This window comes from Ambystoma mexicanum, chromosome 7p, assembly GCF_040938575.1.
Source record: "Ambystoma mexicanum isolate Mex_15411 chromosome 7p, UKY_AmexF1_1, whole genome shotgun sequence".
In the NCBI taxonomy this organism is placed as follows: Eukaryota; Metazoa; Chordata; class Amphibia; order Caudata; family Ambystomatidae; genus Ambystoma; species Ambystoma mexicanum.
In genome coordinates this window covers 886,718,012-886,740,065 of record NC_090939.1, presented here as the reverse complement: position 1 = coordinate 886,740,065, position 22,054 = coordinate 886,718,012, and the positions used below count along the sequence as shown (strand labels likewise).

Below are 22,054 nucleotides of genomic sequence, written 5' to 3'. Positions count from 1 at the left end.
TCATCACTGCACGCCCATCAGTCCGCAGGCACATATACCTGCCCAGAACACCTGCAGAAAGGCAGGCTGTTGCCCAGGACTTCTACAGGGTGGCATTGATTGCACCCATGTGGCTCTACGTCCCCCAGGGCAACTGAGCACATCTATAGAAACCGCAAGCACTGGCATTCCATCAACGCCCAGGTAGTATGTGATGCCAAGGGAATCATCACCTCAGTGTACGCCATCTATCCAGGCTCCACCCACGACAGTTTCATCTACAGAATGTCTACCCTAAACCGGGACATAGAAGCTGGGCGGCATGGCGATACATGGCTGCTCGGTGAGTATAAATGCCACTGCGCATGCATGCATGTCAGATACTGAGTAATGTCACAACCCCACTGATGATACCCATCACCACCTCCCCAGGGGACAGTGCCTACCCTCTCAGCACCCACATGATGACGCCAATTCGGAACCCCACCACGCCGTCCCAGGTAAGATACAACACAGCCCACATTGCAACCCGGGGCATCGTGGAGCGCACATTCGGAGTGCTCAAGTCACGCTTCCGCTCCCTTGACCGTTCTGGCGGACAGCTGTTATACGCTCCCCCAGTAGTGTGCAGGATCATAGTGGCAGCATGTGTCCTGCACAACGTTGCAACACGCCGGGGCCTGGCCGTGGACATGGTGGTGCCCCCACATCCCCAACCACATGCATGCCCACTGCGCATGGGAGGGGAAAGGGCACGGGGTGAGGCAGCCCGTACGCAGCTCTTGGCTAATTACTTCACATAAAATCACACCCCTGTGGAGTGCACACATCCCTGGCACATACCAGCTGACAATCAATGATGATTGTTACTGACAATTATGATGTGTCAATGGACAGTCAACTGTCACAACCATACCAGCCTGAGATTGTACATCTGGAAGTGTTCCATTGTGTGCTTCCCAAACTACACAAACAGCACCAATGCTGCGTTCAAAAGACACACTTCTATGCTGCTGAAATCATTACCCCCTTGCAAGACACAACATGACAACAGTGCCATGTCACCCAACCCCTCCCCAGCACCGCCACCCAACACACCATGGCATGACATGCCATGTGAGAGCAAACAAAGTCATCCCCCAAACATGACACGGGTCACAAAGTACAGTGTCCCTAATGGAAACTGGCCACACACAATATGCCCACATGAATGTAGAAACAACAACACACATGACCAAATACTTACCACAATACAATCGACATAGCATAAACATGACAGTACTAAGGCAAAGGATACGTAGTCTTACAACATGAGAATGCCAGCACATCCACCACCTCCAACTGTACAGTGTTGTTACCACGCACATCTGGAAGTCCACTGCTCACAACATGAGCCCCATCTCCAAAGTGGACGGCCTTGTGAAGACATGAGGAATGAACCTGCAAATCAGGAGGGAGACATGGATGCACAAGCACACATCAATACACCATGCAGTGCACAATACAACAACAATATGCACTAGGAATGTATACACAGTATTGACTACAGACTGCCCACACAGCTCATGGGAGTCCAACGTCACTGTGTAATTCACTGTCACTTGGGCACACCCTTTGCAAGCCCATGGAAACGGGAAACAGGAGGGGTGTGTGTCTCACTGACCCAAGCATCTAACCCAAACTCAGGACAAGCCTGCATGTGCCCAGCCGGAATACAGTGGATGCCCACGGGAGCCACACAAGGCAACACACTGCAACAAAAAATCAAAAATCAAAAATCAAAAATCAAAAATGGCCATGTGTGGGCCGGGGGGGTGGGGAAGGCCACCCAGGAGGTCCGAGGACAGGGTGCCCACCAACAGTCACCTGCGTGAATGTTGCGAGAAAAAAAAACACCTCCATGGGCTCATGGCCTGCACGGCTACTAAATAGTGGGAGATTCACTGCTGGATTCGCTCTCCTCAACCTCTGCTGCTGCTGCCACAGGAGGTGGTGGTGCCATGGGAGGCAGCCCACGCAATGCCCTAGTTTGGTCCTCCATGGCAGCAAGCATGCGGGCCTGGAAGGCCTCGTTCCGGAGGGATATGGTGCGGAGATCCCCATGCAACACCCGACGTGTTGCCCGTACCTCCGCCCGAGTTGCCTGCATCTCTGCTGAGAGTGTACGGGTGACGCGCTCCAGCAGCTGTTCCGTCCTGGTGACAGTGGAAGCCTCAAGGTCCACAAGAGTCTGCCTGAGGTGCCGGACCTCTCCCCTCAGGGCTACCCTCTGTCCCTGGGCATCTACAGAAATTGATTCCCTCAGATTGTCCAGGGCCGCCTGTCTGTCCCTGTTGGACGCCAACATGTCCTCCCTGACTGATTGGCAAATGGAGTCTGTTGCCTGCTGTAGTAGCTCCATCTGCCTTTCTGGGGGGACAATGGAAGTGGCCACCCTCTCCATGGCCTGAGCAATCATTTCGGATGATGCTGCCTGTTGGTTGGCCATACCGTAAATGGATTGCTCCCATGCGGTATTGCCTGGTGGCGGACGGCCACCGCGTTGGCGGGCACCACACCTGTCTGGGGCATGGCAAACTGCGCCTTGCTGTGTCAGCACTGCCTGAGGCTGCAGGACAGGAACAGGATCAGATGTTGCGGAGTGTGGCCCTGCATCCGTAACCACCACAGGCGCACCTACCAACACTGACATCCCCATAGTGGGCTCTACCCCTGGTGCAGGTGGGTCGGACAGAACAGTATCCCTTCCATGAACACATACCTGCGAATCCACATAGGCCTCATCCGAATCAACACCTGAAAAGAGTTCTGGGGAGGTGCAGCCAGGGACACCCCTGGACAGTATGGCCTGCAGCAAGAGAGGGTTCTCCCCCACCACCAAACCACGTCCCCCACTGGTGCCTGGTCGTGCTTCAGATCCCTCCTGGGCCTGCACCATCTCCTCTCCCTCAACAGCATCAGGTGCGTCATCCTCTGCAAAAACAAGAAAGAAAAAAAATGGAAACAGGCATTAGCACCATGGCACGCTATTAGGCCAGACAAGCTACAGTACCAGTACTTGATTTACACATGTCCCACATGACTATAACCCTCCCATGCATGCACTGGCCATGAGTTGGAAGGGGAGGAAAATGTCAGACACTGATGACACCAAGATGGGAGAGCAACACATCAGCTGCATGCTGGCTAGCAGTGCCATCACACATTGGCCTGTGAGTGGCATGTCCAATACACATACATGACACATGCCATCACACAGATGGCATGTACCATGGCCATGACATATATGTGACAATGGGGCAGAGTGATGCGCAGTAGAATCAGGTGAATTCCTACAATCGGCCTGCTTAATCAGCTTAATACGGAACAATGTGGTAGCAAGATGCCACTTCAAGGGCAACTGGCGCAATGTAGTGCAAAACGCCTACTGTGGCCAGAAGGGACACTGTAATACCCAAATCCCGGGGCGCAGAATGCATTGGATGAAGCACATGGGTGGGACAAAACACTCAGACACACACACCCTGACCTGGCACTCAACCGAATCCCCTCCCACAAACTACATACACATGGATCACACACACATGCATGTGCACTCACCGGACAATGCCTCGTAATCTGGCAGTTCTCCCACACCTTGGATCTGCTCCTCTGTGACGTAGGTCCCAGCAACATGCTCATGTAGAGTGAGTTCTATGTCCTCTTGTGGAGACCCACCTCCAGTCACCAGAGTTGCGGCATGACTTGAGGCCAGCTTTTTCTTTGCCCTACGCTTAAGGTCGTTCCAGCGCTTGTAGCACTCAACAGCTGTGTGCCTCATAAACCCAAGGGCACTTATGCTGTCCGCGATGGACTGCCAGTGTGCCTGACGTCGAGCAGGTGTAATCCTACACCCTGAAGTGACCAACATTTCGGCGTCATGTTCGGACACATACTGCACAAGTGCATCCAGTTCGGCATCATTGAAGCTAGGCTTCCTTGGCGTGCCGGACCGTGTAGCCGTGTCGGGGTCATCAGCCTGTACTGGACGAGCACTCTTCCTCTTTCTTTTTGTGGGTGGTGGGGATCCGGAGTGCCCTACGCCACTCTGGACACTAGAGGCAGGAGCACCGGTGGACTGTGTAGTAGTAGTGTGCGATGGCACACTGACCACATGTCTTTCTGCAGGCATTAGCTGAAGTGTGATGATGGCAGGGGGAACCTCAGTCTGATGTACCGGGAGCAACACTGTCCTTGCTGGGGGAGTCAGAGATGGGGTGGACGGAGCTGCAGCTGCCCCTGCAGCCTCCCCACCCCGCCTACTCGGGGCAGCTGATAACATGGCTGCCCCTGTACCACGTGGCCTGGTGACACTGGCTTGCGCCGCCACCCGTGGCCTAGACTTGGCGACCTGGAAGTCAGCCTGGGAGTCACCCTGTGCTAGGTCAGGTGCCACAACGAGCCGGTCCAACAAGGGCTGAGCAGGGATGGTGTCAGCCACGTTTCCCTCAACCATGGGGGGGTGATGTGTGTCCCTGACTGGTCCTCCACACGTGGGGGAATTGGGGGAGTCTGCAAATCCTGGCCACGTCCCCTACCGCGCCCACCACGCCCACCTCTTGAGGCTCGGCCACCTTTGCCACCCTTACCACTTGCTCGCCTCCCAGCCATGGCACTGATGGAGTTGTGCGTATGGGAGTTGCAGTGGACAATTGTCCTGGGCAATTGGGGGTCAAAGGGGTAGGGTACTAGATGGAATTCGTACCCAAGTGCTCTAGCAAGGCTGTATGTAACCCCTGGGGAAAGATGACGGGTCACGCAACGCACAGGCACCCCTAAAACAGAAAATGACGTGCACGCGACCCCTCGTAGACCACGTGCGTGGGAAAAGGAACCTGCACTACGCTGTGGAACCCAGGAACACAAAAATGAACGTATGCGTGTCACACGCAGCCTACAATGACTTCTGAAGGGGTACGCTACACACGGGGCTAGCACAGTTGGTAAATACGTGCGCGACTCACCGTCTGCCTGGGAAAAGAGCGTGAAAAATACGCGCGTGCGCGCGTTGGCAACACCCCCGCCAAAAGAAGTATTGTACACTGTCTGAGGAGACAGGACAAAAGGAGAAGTCAACGCTGTTTGAGGAAACAGGTCGAAAAGATAATCAGAAAAATACTGACAGAGGTTACAGGGAGTACGAACTGGAAACGCTGTGAAGTAAGAAGACAAGAAGTACAGATTTCACCGACTCGCTCTCCACGGGAAGCACGTACAAGGAAATGACGTACTACACGCACCTTTTAAACCGCAACACACGTCCAACGTCACTTCCGCGTATACGCACTGAGGCACTATCCTCCAATCACGCAGGCTGACACTCGGACGTGGGTACCGGGACACGCCCGCGCGTGTCACGTCACAGAGGCGCCTGCGCTGTCAGGGCCTTTGGTCCAATGGAATTGTGTACACAGGCCAATCGCGTGTGGAACTTCTCGCGCACCCCTGGAATACACGCACACGCTCCCCCAGGCCAGATCACGTGTAAAACTTCGCGCGCACCCCTGGAATACACATACCCCGCTCCCCCAGGCCCGATCGCGTGTAAAAACACCCGCGAGCCCCTGGAATACACGTACCCCACTCCCCCAGGCCCGATCGCGTGTGATAACACCCGCGAGCCCCTGAAATACACGCGCCCAGGACAATCGCGTGTGAGAAGCTTCTCGCGCACCCCTAAAATACACGCGCCCAGGCCAATCGCGTGTGGAACTTCACGCGCACCCCTGAAATACACGTACCCCGCTCCCCCAGGCCCGACCGCGTGTAAAAACACCCGCGAGCCCCTGGAATACACGTACCCCGCTCCCCCAGGCCCGATCGCGTGTGATAACACCCGCGAGCCCCTGAAATACACGCGCCCAGGCCAATCGCGTGTGAGAAGCTTCTCGCGCACCCCTGAAATACACGCGCCCAGGCCAATCGCGTGTGGAACTTCACGCGCACCCCTGAAATACACGCACATGCTCCCCCAGGCCAGATCGCGTGTGAAACTTTGCGCGCACCCCAGAAAAACACGCACACGCTCCCCCAGGCCCGATCGCGTGTGTAAACACCCGCGAGCCCCTGAAATACACGTACCCCGCTCCCCCAGGCCCGATCGCGTGTAAAAACACCCGTGAGCCCCTGAAATACACGTACCCCGCTCCCCCAGGCCCGATCGCGTGTAAAAACACCCGCGAGCCCCTGGAATACGCGTACCCCGCTCCCCCAGGCCCGATCGCTTGTGTAAACACCCGCGAGCCCCTGAAATACACGTACCCCGCTCCCCCAGGCCCGATCACGTGTAAAAACACCCGCAAGCCCCTGGAATACACGTACCCCGCTCCCCCAGGCCCGATCGCGTGTGTAAACACCCGCGAGCCCCTGGAATACACGTACCCCGCTCCCCCAGGCCCGATCGCGTGTGTAAACACCCGCGAGCCCCTGGAATACACGTACCCCGCTCCCCCAGGCCCGATCGCATGTAAAAACACCCGCGAGCCCCTGGAATACACGTACCCCGCTCCCCCAGGCCCGATCGCGTGTGTAAACACCCACGAGCCCCTGAAATACACGTACCCCGCTCCCCCAGGCCCGATCACGTGTAAAAACACCCGCAAGCCCTTGGAATACACGTACCCCGCTCCCCCAGGCCCGACCGCGTGTGTAAACACCCGCGAGCCCCTGTAATACACGTACCCCGCTCCCCCAGGCCCGATCACGTGTAAAAACACCCGCGAGCCCCTGGAATACACGTACCCCGCTCCCCCAGGCCCGATCGCGTGTGTAAACACCCGCGAGCCCCTGAAATACACGCGCCCAGGACAATCGCGTGTGAGAAGCTTCTCGCGCACCCCTGAAATACACGCGCCCTGGCCAATCGCGTGTGGAACTTCACGCGCACCCCTGAAATTCACGCACACGCTCCCCCAGGCCCGATTGCGTGTGTAAACACCCGCGAGCCCCTGAAATACACGTACCCCGCTCCCCCAGACCCGATCGCGTGTGAAAACACCCGCGAGCCCCTGAAATACACACGCCCAGGACAATCGCGTGTGAGAAGCTTCTCGCGCACCCCTGAAATACACGCGCCCAGGCCAATCGCGTGTGGAACTTCACGCGGACCCCTGAAATTCACACACACGCTCCCCCAGGCCCGATCGCGTGTGTAAACACCCGCGAGCCCCTGAAATACACGTACCCCGCTCCCCCAGGCCCGATCGCGTGTGAAAACACCCGCGAGCCCCTGAAATACACGCGCCCAGGCCAATCGCGTGTGAGTAACTTCTCGCGCACCCCTGAAATACACGCGCCCAGGCCAATCACGTGTGGAACTTCACACGCACCCCTGAAATACACGCACACGCTCCCCCAGGCCCGATCGCGTGTGGGCCTTCTCGCGCGTGTAGGACTTTGGCGCACATTTTTTTCCTGCGCAGGGACGCTACCGTCTGCTTTCGTGTGGCGGACATGTATGGGCCTGTGCGCGTCTTTGGCCGTGCGCTGTTTTTCCCTATTCGATTCCATGAATACGTGTTGTAGGCGAGCGTGTGGGCGTTCTGCGCACTTGCCTCCTGTACTTCCCCCGTGACGCCCACATTTTCACAAGTTGTTCCCCATTCTGCGTGTGACGCCCCGTGTTTCAGCGCACATCCCACATTTCGCGCGTGCACGGACTTCCATGAATAGATGTGCGATGTTTTCTGTGCGATAATCGCACTTGCACTGCGATAATCGCACTTGTACTGCGATTTTCGCTATTTCACTGCGAATCGCACGTGTGCGCCGTTTTTTCGGCGCACGTTGATTCCATGAATCGGCCTGTTAATGTCTGCGTTTGTGTTAACTGCTTGCCCAGTTTCAGTACAAGTATGTTGACGGGTAGAGGAGTCCCTGACATTTTGGGCTACAGCACTGCTAGCTCCCAGTAACCCACAGGAGATCTCGTCACTGTGCTCTATATTTTACATGATGGCTATTCCCTAAAGGTAGCAAAACCTACCTGAGCCATCCTTCCAAAGACTCTGTTTGAACTTCACTTTGCTGTTCAGGAAGCAAGCATGCTTCTTCAAAAAGGAACTATTGAACAGGTTTCCAAGAAATACAGGTGGGGGGGAATAATCAATTTTCCTTACTTACTAGTCGAGAAGCAAGGTAGAGCTCAGTTGAGATGAATTCTGGATTTGCGAATTGCAAACAAATATGTAAAGCATGTTGGCGCTTTACCAAATTTGTCCTAACCTTGCAAAGAACAATTGAAAGTGTTTAATAGTTATTCAGGATGCATATTTCCACATTCGTGTGCATGTAAAACAGAGATAATTGCTGAGATTCATGGTGCAGTATCAATATTAGCTGTACAAAGTACTCTCATTTGGTCTTAAATGGGCATTAAGGACTTTGCCAAAGTGCATGGTAGTGGTGGCTGTGCATCTGAGAAAGACAAAAAAGTTTGTTTCAATTGCTCGAGGACTGGCACATCAAGTCAAGCTGAGCACTAAAAGCCATTCAAGACTTCTTAACCACAGCAAAGGTTCTAATGGTTCTAGGTTTGCAAGTAAACATGAACTTGATTTCCTATTTAAAGTGTACAAATTAATTTCCCCAGTGCAACACTGGGCACAGTAAAAGCAAGAGTGTTTTCTTTGGGGGGTAAGACTGTTTTCTATCAGATTGAAGAGTCACTCCCAGAGGTTATCAAACTCTCCAACTGCAAAATAGATCTCCCCACTCTTGGGGGCAATGACTTCTTGCATTGTTATCATGACCCACGTGAAGTGAGTCCAATCCACTCCCAGATTACCCCCACTGTGGGGATGTGAGCAACTGACCATTGTCTGTGGCTACTTTGTGCATGGCCCTCAACCATGCCCTAGGCCCTGCCAAGCCACCCAAAGTGGTCACTGTGCCAGGCTGCAGTGGCCACTTTACCCCCATTGCGGATCCATGGTCCACTCTGCATGACAGGGGTGGGTCTAAAGGCTACTACTAGCTTTTGGTCCTGGTCCGTGGGTATGAGCCCGGTCTGTGCTTACAGGATGGATTTAGGCATGGTTTGAGAGCCAGTCTTGGCCCATGGATTTGTGGGCAGACCCACAGGCCAAATGTGTGGACCCACACGTCTCTGGATCTACAATCAAGTGTGAGAGCCAAGTATATAAAAAGCAGCCATTTTGTGTGCATTTTACCCTACATTCAATACTTTGCCCCGCCTTTATCCTCCGTACCCTCCCTAAGCATCCCCCAGAGGACTCCAGTTTGCCCATTTGCCATTTTTGTAAAGAGCTAGGCCCAGAGACATCAGCCAGCAAACTTTGCAAACCACAATAGCGGCTGTTTAAAGAATGTTACAAGTCCCCAACTAATCAGATTGACTGTTTTTCAGCTAGCCTTCCTGGTTGCCTTTTACCAAGCCCACAACCCCAGGTTTGGGTTCCCCTGTAGTATATTTGTAATCCCTGACCTAATATAACAATTTAGGGGAGAAAATTGCCATAAATGGCTCTTCAGTCTCCACCAGGCAAACTCAGATACTGCAAAATGATTGTTGCCTTCTTCTGAACAATAAAAAACAACATTGAAAGGATTCATACCAACAACAAAAGGATTGAGGATTAGACCAGAAGAACAAGTTACTTACCAACTGTAACCTTCTTTCGACTGGATGTTCCTCCCACGTATTCCTCATCTTATGATAATTCGTTATCTCCAGCTTTGCTGCTTTGGAAAAAAAAATTCTCGGCAGAGGGCGCTGTGCTCGAGGTGGTGGCGTCGATTGTCCCTCGACGGGCTCCGTACTCTGTCGACATCACTGATGGTATAAATAGCTCGAGCCGCACCCGTTGCTTCAGTTCTGTTTTTTCGATGAAACATATAGGAGGAACACCCAGGCGTGCCTCATGACTGATGCACTCTTCGTGAGAGGAAAGTGTAAGAAAACGTAAACTGTACTGCGGGGTAGGATGGGAGGGTCGATGAGGAATACGTGGGAGGAACATCCAGTCGAAAGAACGTTACAGTTGCTAAGTAACTTGTTCTTCAAATGGATTGTGTCCTCCCACGTATTCCTCATTTTATGATAGGCACCCATAGCAGTGGCAATTTTGGAGGTGGGAGTACTAAATACTGTTTTCATGGACGGAGTGAAGTACCACCTTGGCAAATAACCCCTTATTGGAGGAGGCAGTATCCAAGCAGTAATGCTTGATGAAAGTATGCATTGTTTTCCAAGTTGCAGCTGAACAAATGTCTGCTGCCGGAACTCCCTCTTTAGAGCCGCAGAAGTAGCCATTCCCCTTGTAGAATGGGCTTGAAGCCCATCTGGTGGGTCTTTTCCCGCCAATCTGTAGCATTCAATTATGGCCAGAATGATCCAGCGGGATATGGTCTGTTTTGTTACTGATAAACCCAGTTTATGGCCAGTATAACCCACAAAAAGTTGGTCATCTTGTCATAATTTAGACATTCTTGAAATGTAAAAACTAAGAGCCCTCTTGGGGTCTAGTCTATGCAGTCTCTCCTCTTCTTTGCCCAAATGAGGAGGAGGATAGAAAGTTGGTAATATTATTTTTGTGACAAATGGAAGTCAGAAACTACTTTTGGTAAAAAGGAAGGTTTAACCTTAAGGTCTACCTTATCCTTATAAAAAGTAGTATATGGCGGTTTGCATGAGAGAGCCTGTAGTTCACTAACCCTGCGGGCTGATGATAAGGCTACAAGAAGGACAGTCTTTAATGTTAGCAGCCTCAATGGACAGGAGTGCAGAGGCTCAAAAGGTATACAAGTCAGAAATGTGAGTACTAGATTTAAATCCCAAGTTGGGACATGGAAAGGTACTGGAGGGTATAAGTTAGTAAACCCTTTTAAGAATTGAATGATTAATGGTATTTTCAAGTATGAAACCTCTTCCGAGGTGCGCTTGAAAATGGACAGCGCAGCAAGATATCCTTTTATTGTTCCTATCTGGAGCCCCAGATTGGCTAGATGTAATAGAAAAGAAAGCTCTATTGGAGTGCCACATTGAAAAGGGTCCACATCCTTATCTTTGCACCAGTTACTGAACTTGTTCCAGCGACATCGGTATAAAGATTTTGTTGCTGGCCTTCTGGCTGAAAGCAAAATCTCCATTACGTCACCCGGAAGATCCCAATCCTTGTATTTCAACCTCTCAGAAACCATGCGTGAAGGTTGAGTGTCTTGACCTCTGGATGGAGAACCCGACCTTCCTCTTGCGAGAGAAGATACTCTCTTTGCGGAAGACGTATTGGAGGGCAGATGGACATGTCTAGAAGGTCCGGGTACCCTGTCCTCCTGGCCCAATCCGGGGCAATTAGGATCATGGTTTTCCTGAACTTACTCAACCTCCTGATTACTTGAGGAATCACGGGGACTGGGGGAAACGCGTACAGCAGTGGAAACTTCCACTCCACTATGAATGTGTCTCCCAGAGCTTCTCTTTGAGGAAATTCCCTTGAGCAGTACTGCTCGCACTTCCGGTTAATCACGGTGGCAAACAGATCCACTTGAGGGGTTCCCCGAAGGGCAAAGATCTCTTAAAGGACTTCCTGAGCTAGCTCCCACTCGTGGAAGACTGTGCTCTGCCTCCTCAGAGCATCTGCCGCCGTGTTCTGCTCTCCAGCTAGATGAATCGCCGATAGAGAGCTTCCTTCCCGTAATGCCCAGAACCAGAGCTGCATTGCCTCTTTGCACAGTGGTAGTGACCCTACACCTCCTCTTTTGTTGAGGTAGTACATGGCCACTGTGTTGTCCGTCATTATCAGGACATTCTTTCCCTGTACAGAGGGCAGAAAGGCCTTCAGCGCTAGCCTGATTGCCCTCAGCTCCAAAAGGTTGATGTGTAGTTTGGACTCCGATGGAGACCAACGACCGCTGATTGTCAGATCGTTGGTGTGTGCACCCCACACCATGAGTGAGGCGTCCGTTACTACTGTTATCTCCGGCCATGGTTGCCAAAAAGATTCTCCCTTGTGAATGTTGTCGTTGCAAGCCCACCATAGAAGATCCTGAGCAACTGCGCTCGGGACTTGCAGAAGATCTGACATATTCCCTGAGAACTGGGACCACTGAGTTCTGAATGTCCATTGAAGGGATCTCATTCTCAGTCTGGCCTCTGGCACCAGAAAAATGCAGGACGCCATGAGGCCGAGCAACCTCAGAAAATCGAAGGCAGGTAGATGCTGGGCATTCTGGAACTTTGTTACCATCTGCATGATGTGGAGAGCGCCCACCTCGGGAGGCGAGGCTTTTCCCGAGGAAGTATCCAAGACTGCTCCGATAAACTGGAGCTTTTGAGATGGTATCATGTGGGACTTCTTGAAATTGAGGGAGAAGCCCAATTTGTGAAGGAAGTGGCAGGTGATCGAAAGATGTTCCTGAGCTTGTTCGGGAGAACGTGCTCTGATCAACCAATCGTCCAGGTAGTGGTAGACGTGAATCCCCCCTCTTCTGAGACTCGCTGCCACCACCGCCATTAATTTGGAGAAAACCCTTGGGGCGGAGGTCAACCCGAATGGCAGAACTCGAAACTGATAATGAGAGTTGCCAATCGCGAACCTCAGGTACTTTCTGTGCTTGGGATGGATTGGCACATGAAAGTAAGCATCCTGAAGTTCCAATGATACCAACCAGTCTTGGAGTTGTAGATGCTGAAGGATCTGAGAAAGGGTCACCATCTTGAACTTGTCCTTCCTGAGGAACTTGTTCAAGTATCTTAAGTCCAAGATGGGTCTCAATCCTCCGTCCTTTTTTGGGATGAGAAAGTATGGGGAGTACTAACCCCTGTTACTCTCCGCTACAGATACCTGTTCTATGGCACCTTTCTCTAGCAGGGTTAACATTTCCTGCAACAGGAGCGGGTCTGGAATTTTTACGGAGTTGGCTCCCGGTGGATGATTCTGAGGCCTTTTTTGGAAGGGGAGACAGTAACCTTGAACTACTGTTTCCAGTGCCCAAGCATCTGAGGTAATGCCCCGCCATTCCTTCAGATGCTGAGAGATCCTGCCTCCCACTGGGGTTTTGTGTAATAAGGTCTCAGAGAGATTTGGGGGCTGCTGCAGGAGTGGCTGAGGGCAAATATGCCACTCCTGAGGCTGATTTTGCACCTCTTCCTCGTGCACCACGAGGGAAATTTCTTTTGTCTCTTTGAAAAGCCTGTCCTCTTCCTCTACCAAATGAGGAGTAGTATCGAAAAGAACGACCCCTCCAGGAAGATGAGCCAGAATAGGGTTTCTGAGGCTGGCGCATTGAGGCACTAAGAGATTTAGCTGCCGCTTTCGAGGTCTGGAGTGTTTCTAGGCTTTCATCAGCCTTACTGCCAAACAGCCTCGAGCCATCAAAGGGCATGTTGAGGAGACTGGCCTGTACAACTGGTGCAAACCCCGACTTCCTCAACCACGCAAATCTGCGTAGAACCATGCTTGCAGCCATGGATCTGCTGATACTATCAGCAGTATCCAGTCCAGACTGGAGACATTCCCCTATTGCCTCCTTCCCGTCTTTGACTATATTCAGGAAGCCTTCCCTTTCCTTGCCTTCCAGAATATGTTCAGCCGCCACCGAAATACAGTCCCACAGGGTATGGGTGAACCTGGCCAGGGTACAGGTGACATTTGTTGATTTAAGGGCCATACTGCCTGATGTGAAAACTTAACGGGCCCAAGCATCAACCTTTTTATTCTCTCTATCCGGAGGGATAGTGTGATATGGTGTTTGTTTTGATGTAGATGCTCCCTGAATAACTAGACTTTCTCGAGTTGGATGCCTGTTTAAATATTCAGGATCAGAACCAGCTGGTTTGTATTTCTTGGGGAAATTACTGTTTGCAGCAGCAATGCTTTCAGGATTTTCCCACTTTTTCTCCACTGTCCTCTGAAGAGCCCTGTGGAAGGGGAGAACTGGATCTTTTTGAGGACCTCTGACAATTATATCTGTCATATCGTCCTGTTCAAAAACGGGTGACGTGTTACCCCAACCCATGCATTCAATTACTCTGGTCATAAGACTCCTGTACCCTGAGTCTGCATGTTCTGCAGGATCAGGTCTGGCAAACTCTAATTCTGGTGATGTGTCAATTCCACTAGCAGAATGTAGAGTATCACTCAGGTCTCTCAATTTAGATTCTTGATCTATGAGTTCTTCAGGAACTTGTTTTGTGCCCTATTGAACTCCAAAAGGAGTGATTTCATCCTCCTCCGAGCCAGATTCCTCATAAATTGAGGACATAGACTTAAAAAAGTCTGATCTGTGACGCCATGTCCGAAATACTGAGTGAGCATGCTGTGGGAGACCTTATGATTGGAGGTGAATTTAATGCTGTGGTTAACCCTTTGGAAGATAAATATATCCCCCCAACTCTAATTGATGAGAAGAATTTTATGGCGCTAACCTCTCTCCTCAGGGAACACTCGTTGATTGAGGGATGGCGGTTTTTCCATCAGGGAGAACGAAATCATACTTTTTTCTCTCCTGTGCATAGGGGATACTCTAGGTTAGACATGTTTCTTCTCTCCGATACCCTTATCCCTCGCACCATAGAGGTAGAGATCCTCCCGAAAGCCCTAACTGATCATGCCCTGGTATTGGTCTCTATGTCTCCGTTTAGCGATTCCCCGGAACCCCTCCGAACTTGGCGGCTGAACGAACTTGTATTGTTGGACCCTTGGGCCCGTTCCTGCATTGCTGCCTGCATAGACCAGTACTTTACAGATAATGACACTGGGGAGTTGGAGTATGCGGTAGTCTGGGATGCGGCGAAGGCTGTTATCAGGGGTCAGGTTATAACTCAAACAATTGAGCGTAGTAAAGTTTACAGACAGACCCAGGCCCACTTAGAACTGAGGCTCTGTGAGGCAGAGGAGGCACATAAGGAAAAACCCTCTAGACGCGCACTTAGGGAGGTCTGCACGACACAGAAAGCACTTGAGGCGCACCATATGAGTCAAGCAGCCCTCGGCATAATGCGCACAAAACAATACTACTACTCTAAGGGGAACAAGGAGAATCGCTTATTAGCGGCTAAATTTAGGCAACAAAACGCAACCATATAGACTCTCTAAAAGAACCAGGAGGAAGGCAGGTCTTCACCAAGTCGGGGAGCTCCGGATTGTTGAAGAGTTTTTCTGAAATCATTCCACCCCCCATGTAACTGATCCACAGTTAGCTAGAGAGTTTATCCAGAGGGCTGACCTCCCACAGATATCCAGTGAGTTTTGAGAATGTTTGGAGGCCCTGATAACCATGGAGGAGACGGATAGGGCAATCCGCTCCCTCCCACTGGGAAAGGCCCCGGGGACAGATGGCTTTACCAACAGGTTTTATAAGACTTTCCGGGAGAAGTTGGCCCCCCATTTAACTAAACTATTTAACTTGGTATGGAGGGCGGGAGTGGTCACAGCATCTATGGCAGAATCAGCTACGCCGTTGGTCCTGAAACCTGGGAAGGATACTACAGACTGTTCCTCTTATAGGCCAATTGCTTTATTAAACACAGACGCGAAATTGTTGGGGAAAATAATAGCGAGTCGCTTATGCCCGGTTCTCCCCTCTTTAATAAATAATGATCAGACGGACTTTATACAGAATCGGTCCACCTACAACAATGTACGCCGTGCCATTAACATAGTCGCCCTTGCACCAAAGATCCTAGGTAACCTATCCCTGCTGTCCCTGGATGCCCGTAGGGCATTTGATAGTATGTCTTGGGGGTACCTGGAATTAGTGCTGGAGGGATTCAGATTTGGTCCGGGATTTTCCAGGTTAATATTCTCAAATTTTCAAATTCCCTTGACCAAAATCAAAGTTAACAAAAACTGAACTCCACTAATTAGGTTAGCCAAGGGCACTAGACAGGGCTGTCCTTTGTCCCTGTTAATTTTCGCCCTAGCAACGGAGCCTTATTCTGGGTTTTGAGGTAGAGGGGCAATCCCATAAAATCACGCTATACGCGGATGACTTGCTTTGTTTCCTGAGGTACGCCCCTCACACACTCCCCCCCCTCTTGGATGTCTTACACCAGTTTGCCATGATATCGGGCTTCAAGGTAAACCCAGCCAAATCGGTGGGCATGCCCCTGTCTGAAGACTCTGGTAGACTAGAGGAAATGCAAACAATGACAAACTTTCTTTGGTCCCCAACGGAGATTCCGTATTTAGGGGTAAAGCTGACTCCAACATATGCGGGCCTTTATCTGGTGTCGAGACAAGCCCTTACGTCTGAGAGATCTATATGCTGATCAGGAACCTTTAACTTTCCAGGAATGCAAGGAAAAGTTTGATCTCCCAGAGACGGAACGCTTTTGGTACATACAACTACGCCACTGGCTCACTAATAGGGACACCCGTAGAGCAGTTAGAAGGGCCCCCCTGGGAATTGAACTTAAAATTCTTGAAGGCCAGCAATCCCACAAAATTTCGCTGTGTTATAGACTTTTAGAGAAAGCCTCAATGGATGAGAAACTTCCATATATGAAAGCTTGGCAGAGAGAACTGTCCTTAGAGATTCCAGAGGAATCCTGGCAGCGAATCTGGCACCAAACTTAGACCAGTTCTCGTTGTGCTCCGGTGAATGAGAATGCCATCAAGTTTTGTTTCAGGTGGTACTTCCCCCCCAGCAGACTCCACTCCATTAATCCAGAATATCCGGATACATAGTGGCACGGGTGTGGTGAGCGAGGGGATATGGCGCATATGTGGTGGCACTGCCAAATAATTCAGTCATACTGGCTGGAAGTGAGGTCTAGAATCAAGGAAATCACTGACTCTTTGCTCCCCATGGACCCGAGGGTTTTTCTACTGGGGGATGCCCCGGAGGATGGGTCCTTCCACATGTCAGGGCATAGGGCAATCCTGATTTCGCATTTATTGGTGGCTGCTGGCATTACCAGAGCCCGATTCTGGAAAACGATAGAGGGCCCGCAGATAGCCTACTGGTGGATGAAACTGTGGGAACTGTTGGGTTTGGATAAACTTACAGCAATGCTGGAGGGAAAGTTTTCGAGATTTCAGAAGATTTGGCGCCCCTTTCTGGACTTTGTCTCAGATAAAGAACACATGTACTTTCAACCACAACTCTTGAAGCACTTCATGAATTCCTGATTTGCCTGTAGATTTGTTAGCCTTGCACTTACGCACTTTTGACAGAGAATGGGCAATAATGGTAGTCCTGTTTATGAACTCTTAATACCTAATATTGCTTAATGAATTCATGTTTCTGATTGGTTAAAAGAGAGATAACTGATCCAACGATCTTAACTTGGCTTTTTATTTTATTTTTTATTTTTTTTTCTTCTCTACTTTCTCCTCCAGTTTCTCTCTCATTACCCCTGACTAATCAACTGAAGACATATTTCATCACATAATCTATACTCTATGCTGTTATTTCATGTCAAATATGGGAAACATTGAGATATTGTTGGGGTATGAGGGTTCTTGATTTGAACAAAATGGTATTAATTGTTAACATAATTGTTTGTAATGCTTTTTCTGTTGAAAATCAATAAAAATATCTAAACAAAAAAAAAAGTCTGATCTGGGTAATGGAGTAAATCTCCTTTCTTCCTAAACAATCTTTTTCGAAGGAATGGAAAAATCCTTTGAACTTTGTCAAAGGAATCTTCGAAGACTTCGAAGAGGACTTCGATACAGGCGTCGAAGATGCTTTTGGCTTCGATGCCGAAGCGGTTGACGCTGATGGCTTCGACAAAGTCGTGGAAGCCTTCAACGACTTATGTTTTTTATATGGAACCGGAGAGGTGCTCGACTCTCGAAGAGTCCTCGACGACTTGACGTCGACTCGAGTTTTTCGAGTATCCTCAACACTACTGGCTTTTACCATAGTTGTTTTTGACTTCCCTTTGTCGTCCAATGGAGCGACTTTAGAGGTATGGCTCTTCTGAGGTTTATTCGAGGGGGTCGAGGACGCATTCTCGAATACCTCCATCATCTTTTTACGAAATTCCTCCCATTTTCTGGGGGAATCCGATTTTGTCGGACATCGAATTTCTTCAGTCGACTCAGAAGATGATGAGGGAGATCTATGTCTCCTCTTCATTTTTTTAGATGAGGAAGAAGAGTGTCTCGATCTGCTACGAGATCGAGATCTCTTGGAATGCCTATGGCAATCCGATTCCTTTGAATCGGTCACTTTTTTACGTTTTTTGGACACAGCCTTAACCTTTGAGGCTTCCCTGCCCACCAACAGTTTACCTCTCCTCTCACGAAGGGCCTTCTCCGTCATGGACTGACAGGAACCACAGTCGTCGGTTCGATGACTTGTACCGAGACACCAGAGACAAACTCGGTGAGGATCCGTAATCGACATTTTCAATCCACAGTCGATGCACTTCTTAAACCCAGTCTTGGGTGTCGAAGGAGTCGAAGAAGATGACATTTTCCACAGAAAATCTCGAAGCACGCCGTTCCTGATAGCGAAGCGATCTGAAAAACTGAACTGAAGCAACGGGCACGGCTCGAGCTATTTATACCATCAGTGACGTCGACAGAGTACAGAACCCGTCGAGGGAAAATCGACGCCACGACCTCGAGCACAGCGCCCTCTGCCGAGAATTTTTTTTCCTGAAGCAGCGAAGCTGGAGATAATGAATTATCATAAAATGAGGAATATGTGGGAGGACACAATCCATTCGAAATGACCTCCTAGCAAAGGTTTGACATACATCCATCCAGTGGTCTGGGCTGTAGCTGTGACAGAAAATGTGTCTATTGAGAATGAATGGAAAAACTACGTTTTTGGACCTCCACTATAACTTTTCCTATCTTGATGAAGCTCCAAACATTTCTAAGAAAATGTATAAAGTTGAGTGTACATTTATTTTAGAAGTATTTGTGCGGATTAGTTGAAAAGCACCAAGGTTATAAGCTACCCAAAAAGAACTATTACCTTTGAGGATCCAACTTGACCATAACTACAAAACTTGTAATTATTAAACCTATGTGCATATGTAAAGATTCACCCATCGGAGAATACTCTGCCTGATTTTCCAATAATTTTAATAAAGCATTGAACAGTGCACATTTTCAGGATAATGGTTTTGAAAAACGATGCTTCTCATTTGGGGGTAGAAAAAAGGAAGTCTGCTTTCCAGTTGTAGTAAAGAATTGTAATCATTTTGAACAGGATCAAGCCTTTTAGTGGAAAAGATTTTGTTTTCATTTCCGAACTAAGATGGAACAATTTCTCAATGGCCATAATTAATAATTCACCCAATGTTGTTCGCCAAATATCTGTTACAGTTACCATGATACCCAACCTTTGTATGCAGTCAGTGCCCATATACATTTGTAGCTGTTATTTTCTGATTTTGGTCATGCCTTTTCTTCCATTAAGATGAAGCTGCTAAATATAATCTTCCAGATTGCAGAAAGATGATTTCTGTTTTCTTAAAATGAGATCTGTACCAAAAGAAATTAGATTCATGCTGACTGATATGTTGATTCTGTTATTCTTCACATTTAATTTGAAGTCCCACAAATGAGCTAATCTACATTTTGCAAACATATCTCACATCTTACACCTCTTTGCTCTATTCTCAACTCTGCCATTCGTCTTCTTTTCTCACTTCCCCCTCGATCCTCTATTACTCCCTGCCATCTCTTCATCTCTCTCCTCCCCTCCGATTCTCATCTTCTCTTTCACTTGTTTTATATCGTCTTGGAATGTTACCATGGTTTTGTCCCTCCTTATTTTGCCTCCCTCATCTCACTATATTCGCCTTTTCGATCTCTTGTTCGAAATATCTTCACCTATTGACTTCTCCCTAACCTTACTGGTTCCGTTCATTTTCCCTTCTTGGCTGCAAACTCTGGAATACTTTGCCCCTGACATTGGTTCACCCTCTTTGCTCCATATCATCCGCTACCATTAAAAAGCTCACTGTCTAGCCCGTCTATCTCCTCTCTAATTCCTTCACAACCTGATTATTTCCCCCCTTCACAATTTCGTGTTATTGTACTGTTCTTTTTAAATATGTACAGCACTTTGGCAAAATTGGTTTATAAATTTCAATATAATAAATATGTACATTGGTAATTGATTGAAAGTTAAAATAATATGCGACTTTGTTTCAAACCAGAAATTTAAAATTATAACGCAATCGGTTTTCGGTTCATAGATCACTAGTGATCTTAATTCCACATAGCCAATACCAAAATAAACATTGTGTACAACGCTGAACTAAAATATCATAAAATGAAGATCAAAGAGCTTTTGAAAGCTACATTTTTAGTAAAGTGTGAAAGGGAGCATCCTAAGCCTTTCCTTTTCTTCTCAGGTTGAAAATAAAGATTTAAAAAACAGAATTCTCAACGACTCAGTCATCTACACAGAAAAATTCAGCAAGGAGTGCAAGTCTTTTTGTGAAGCACTGCTGGAAAAGGACCCACAGAAGCGCATAGGATTCAAAAATGGAAACTGTGATGAGTTGCGAGCCTACTCTTTCTTCCACGATATTAACTGGAGAAAGCTTGAAGCTGGTAGGTGTTCAGTTCCGTTTAAATGCAACCTACTTAAAAAACACACAAACGTGGTCTCACATTTCCAGGCTTAGAATTTGATTCCAGTGAAAACTGGCAATGTGTTATTTGTAGTGTTGAGCATATTTTGGAGAAGGAATAATAAAGATTAGCCTCCTTGGAGCATACGGAAGGAAGAAACATAAGCAATATGATAACCTTCGATCCAAATACCCATGCTGAATCGTTCCATCCTATGAATTAGAGGTTTACAGATGATTATTTTACAATCAAACAATGCTTTTGACAACTGAATATGACCTTTTACAATCTTTTTTAATATGATAGAGCTCAACTACGTGCACAGTATTTTATCTTTTCAACTATTAACAAACAGAAAATAAAGTGATAACGTAGTGCTGGCATCAACTGTGTGAGTTGTCTGTATTACTAGATCTCAAATGTCTTTAAGCTTTTCTTACCCTTTGCCAGGTTTGTTACTGGGATTTTGTGGAGCATAATGTTCCGAATTCGCATTTGAAGACTTGACACATCGATTCCAAGCACATAGGTATTTTTTGAAGGGGCAGACTCGTTTAGCACTTTAAAAAAAAAAAAATTCTTCATTAGGAATATTACAACATATATGATATGTAATTTATAACGCGCTTGTACACAAGTGTTCCTAGGCGTGACAAGACAAGGAGGGGGAAACTGAAGGAGGAAAAAACAACAATCTTACTACTAGGCCTTGTGTCATTAGGATCGCGCCAGTGTAGGGGAGGGGTAGGGGGGAAGTGCCCGGGGGGTAAGGTGGAAGGGAGAAGTGCAGGTAGCTCAATAAGTGCAGAGGGGGGGGAAAGTGTAGGTATTTAATAAGTGCAACCGGGGGGTAGCTCATAAGTGCAGAGAGAGAATGGACTGTAAGGTTACAGATACAGGCCCTTAAATTCTGGGGGAGCCCGGAGGCAGTGCAAGGGCAACTGGACATGCAGGAGCCTGGGTCCAAGTTCATTGGGAGGCCAGGTGACCAGTGTGCGGAGCAGTAAGGGACATCAGCAAGGAAGAAGAGGAGAGAAAGCGCAAGCGAAAAGGAAGGTCTTGAGTTGCTTCCCAAACCAGAGGTGGTTCTGCTCAAGTTTCAGAGAGGCAAATTTGATATAAATTGGAAAAGGTACTTCTAAAGAATAAGAACAGTGATAAGGTAAGTGGATTTAATTTTAAAAAAAATAGGAGTTAAGAAATGTGCTCCGTCTAACATGCATCGTCTAACAGGCACATTTTGAATAATGTTGTAACAGTTCAGGATTACAAATTATGACCCATCTGATCCTATATATTCTACCCAGGTTGACAAATTGAGTAGGTACAATGCTTAAGCGCATCGATGACCCGCGTTTTGCCCCTGAGAAGTGCTTAGAAGTGCAGGTGTGCTCATACATGCCTTGCCTTCGTTTACCATGTCATGGCTAGTAGAAGTTCTAACATGCACATCATCAAATCGATAAACCATGTAACTCCCAATAGCATTTTTTAGTTTTCTGGGAGACATATTTTAAGGCACTCGT

The 22,054-nt window shown here is 48.6% G+C and overlaps 1 protein-coding gene across 1 annotated transcript in view; it reads left to right on the top strand.

Moving 5' to 3' along the window:
* GRK1 (G protein-coupled receptor kinase 1) overlaps positions 1–22,054 on the top strand; it is a 957,106-nt gene that overhangs the window by 698,407 nt on the left and 236,645 nt on the right. The window contains exon 6 of the mRNA XM_069637128.1: positions 20,306–20,507. Coding sequence (XP_069493229.1) covers positions 20,306–20,507 — 202 coding nt within the window. The remainder of the gene's footprint in view (positions 1–20,305; positions 20,508–22,054) is intronic.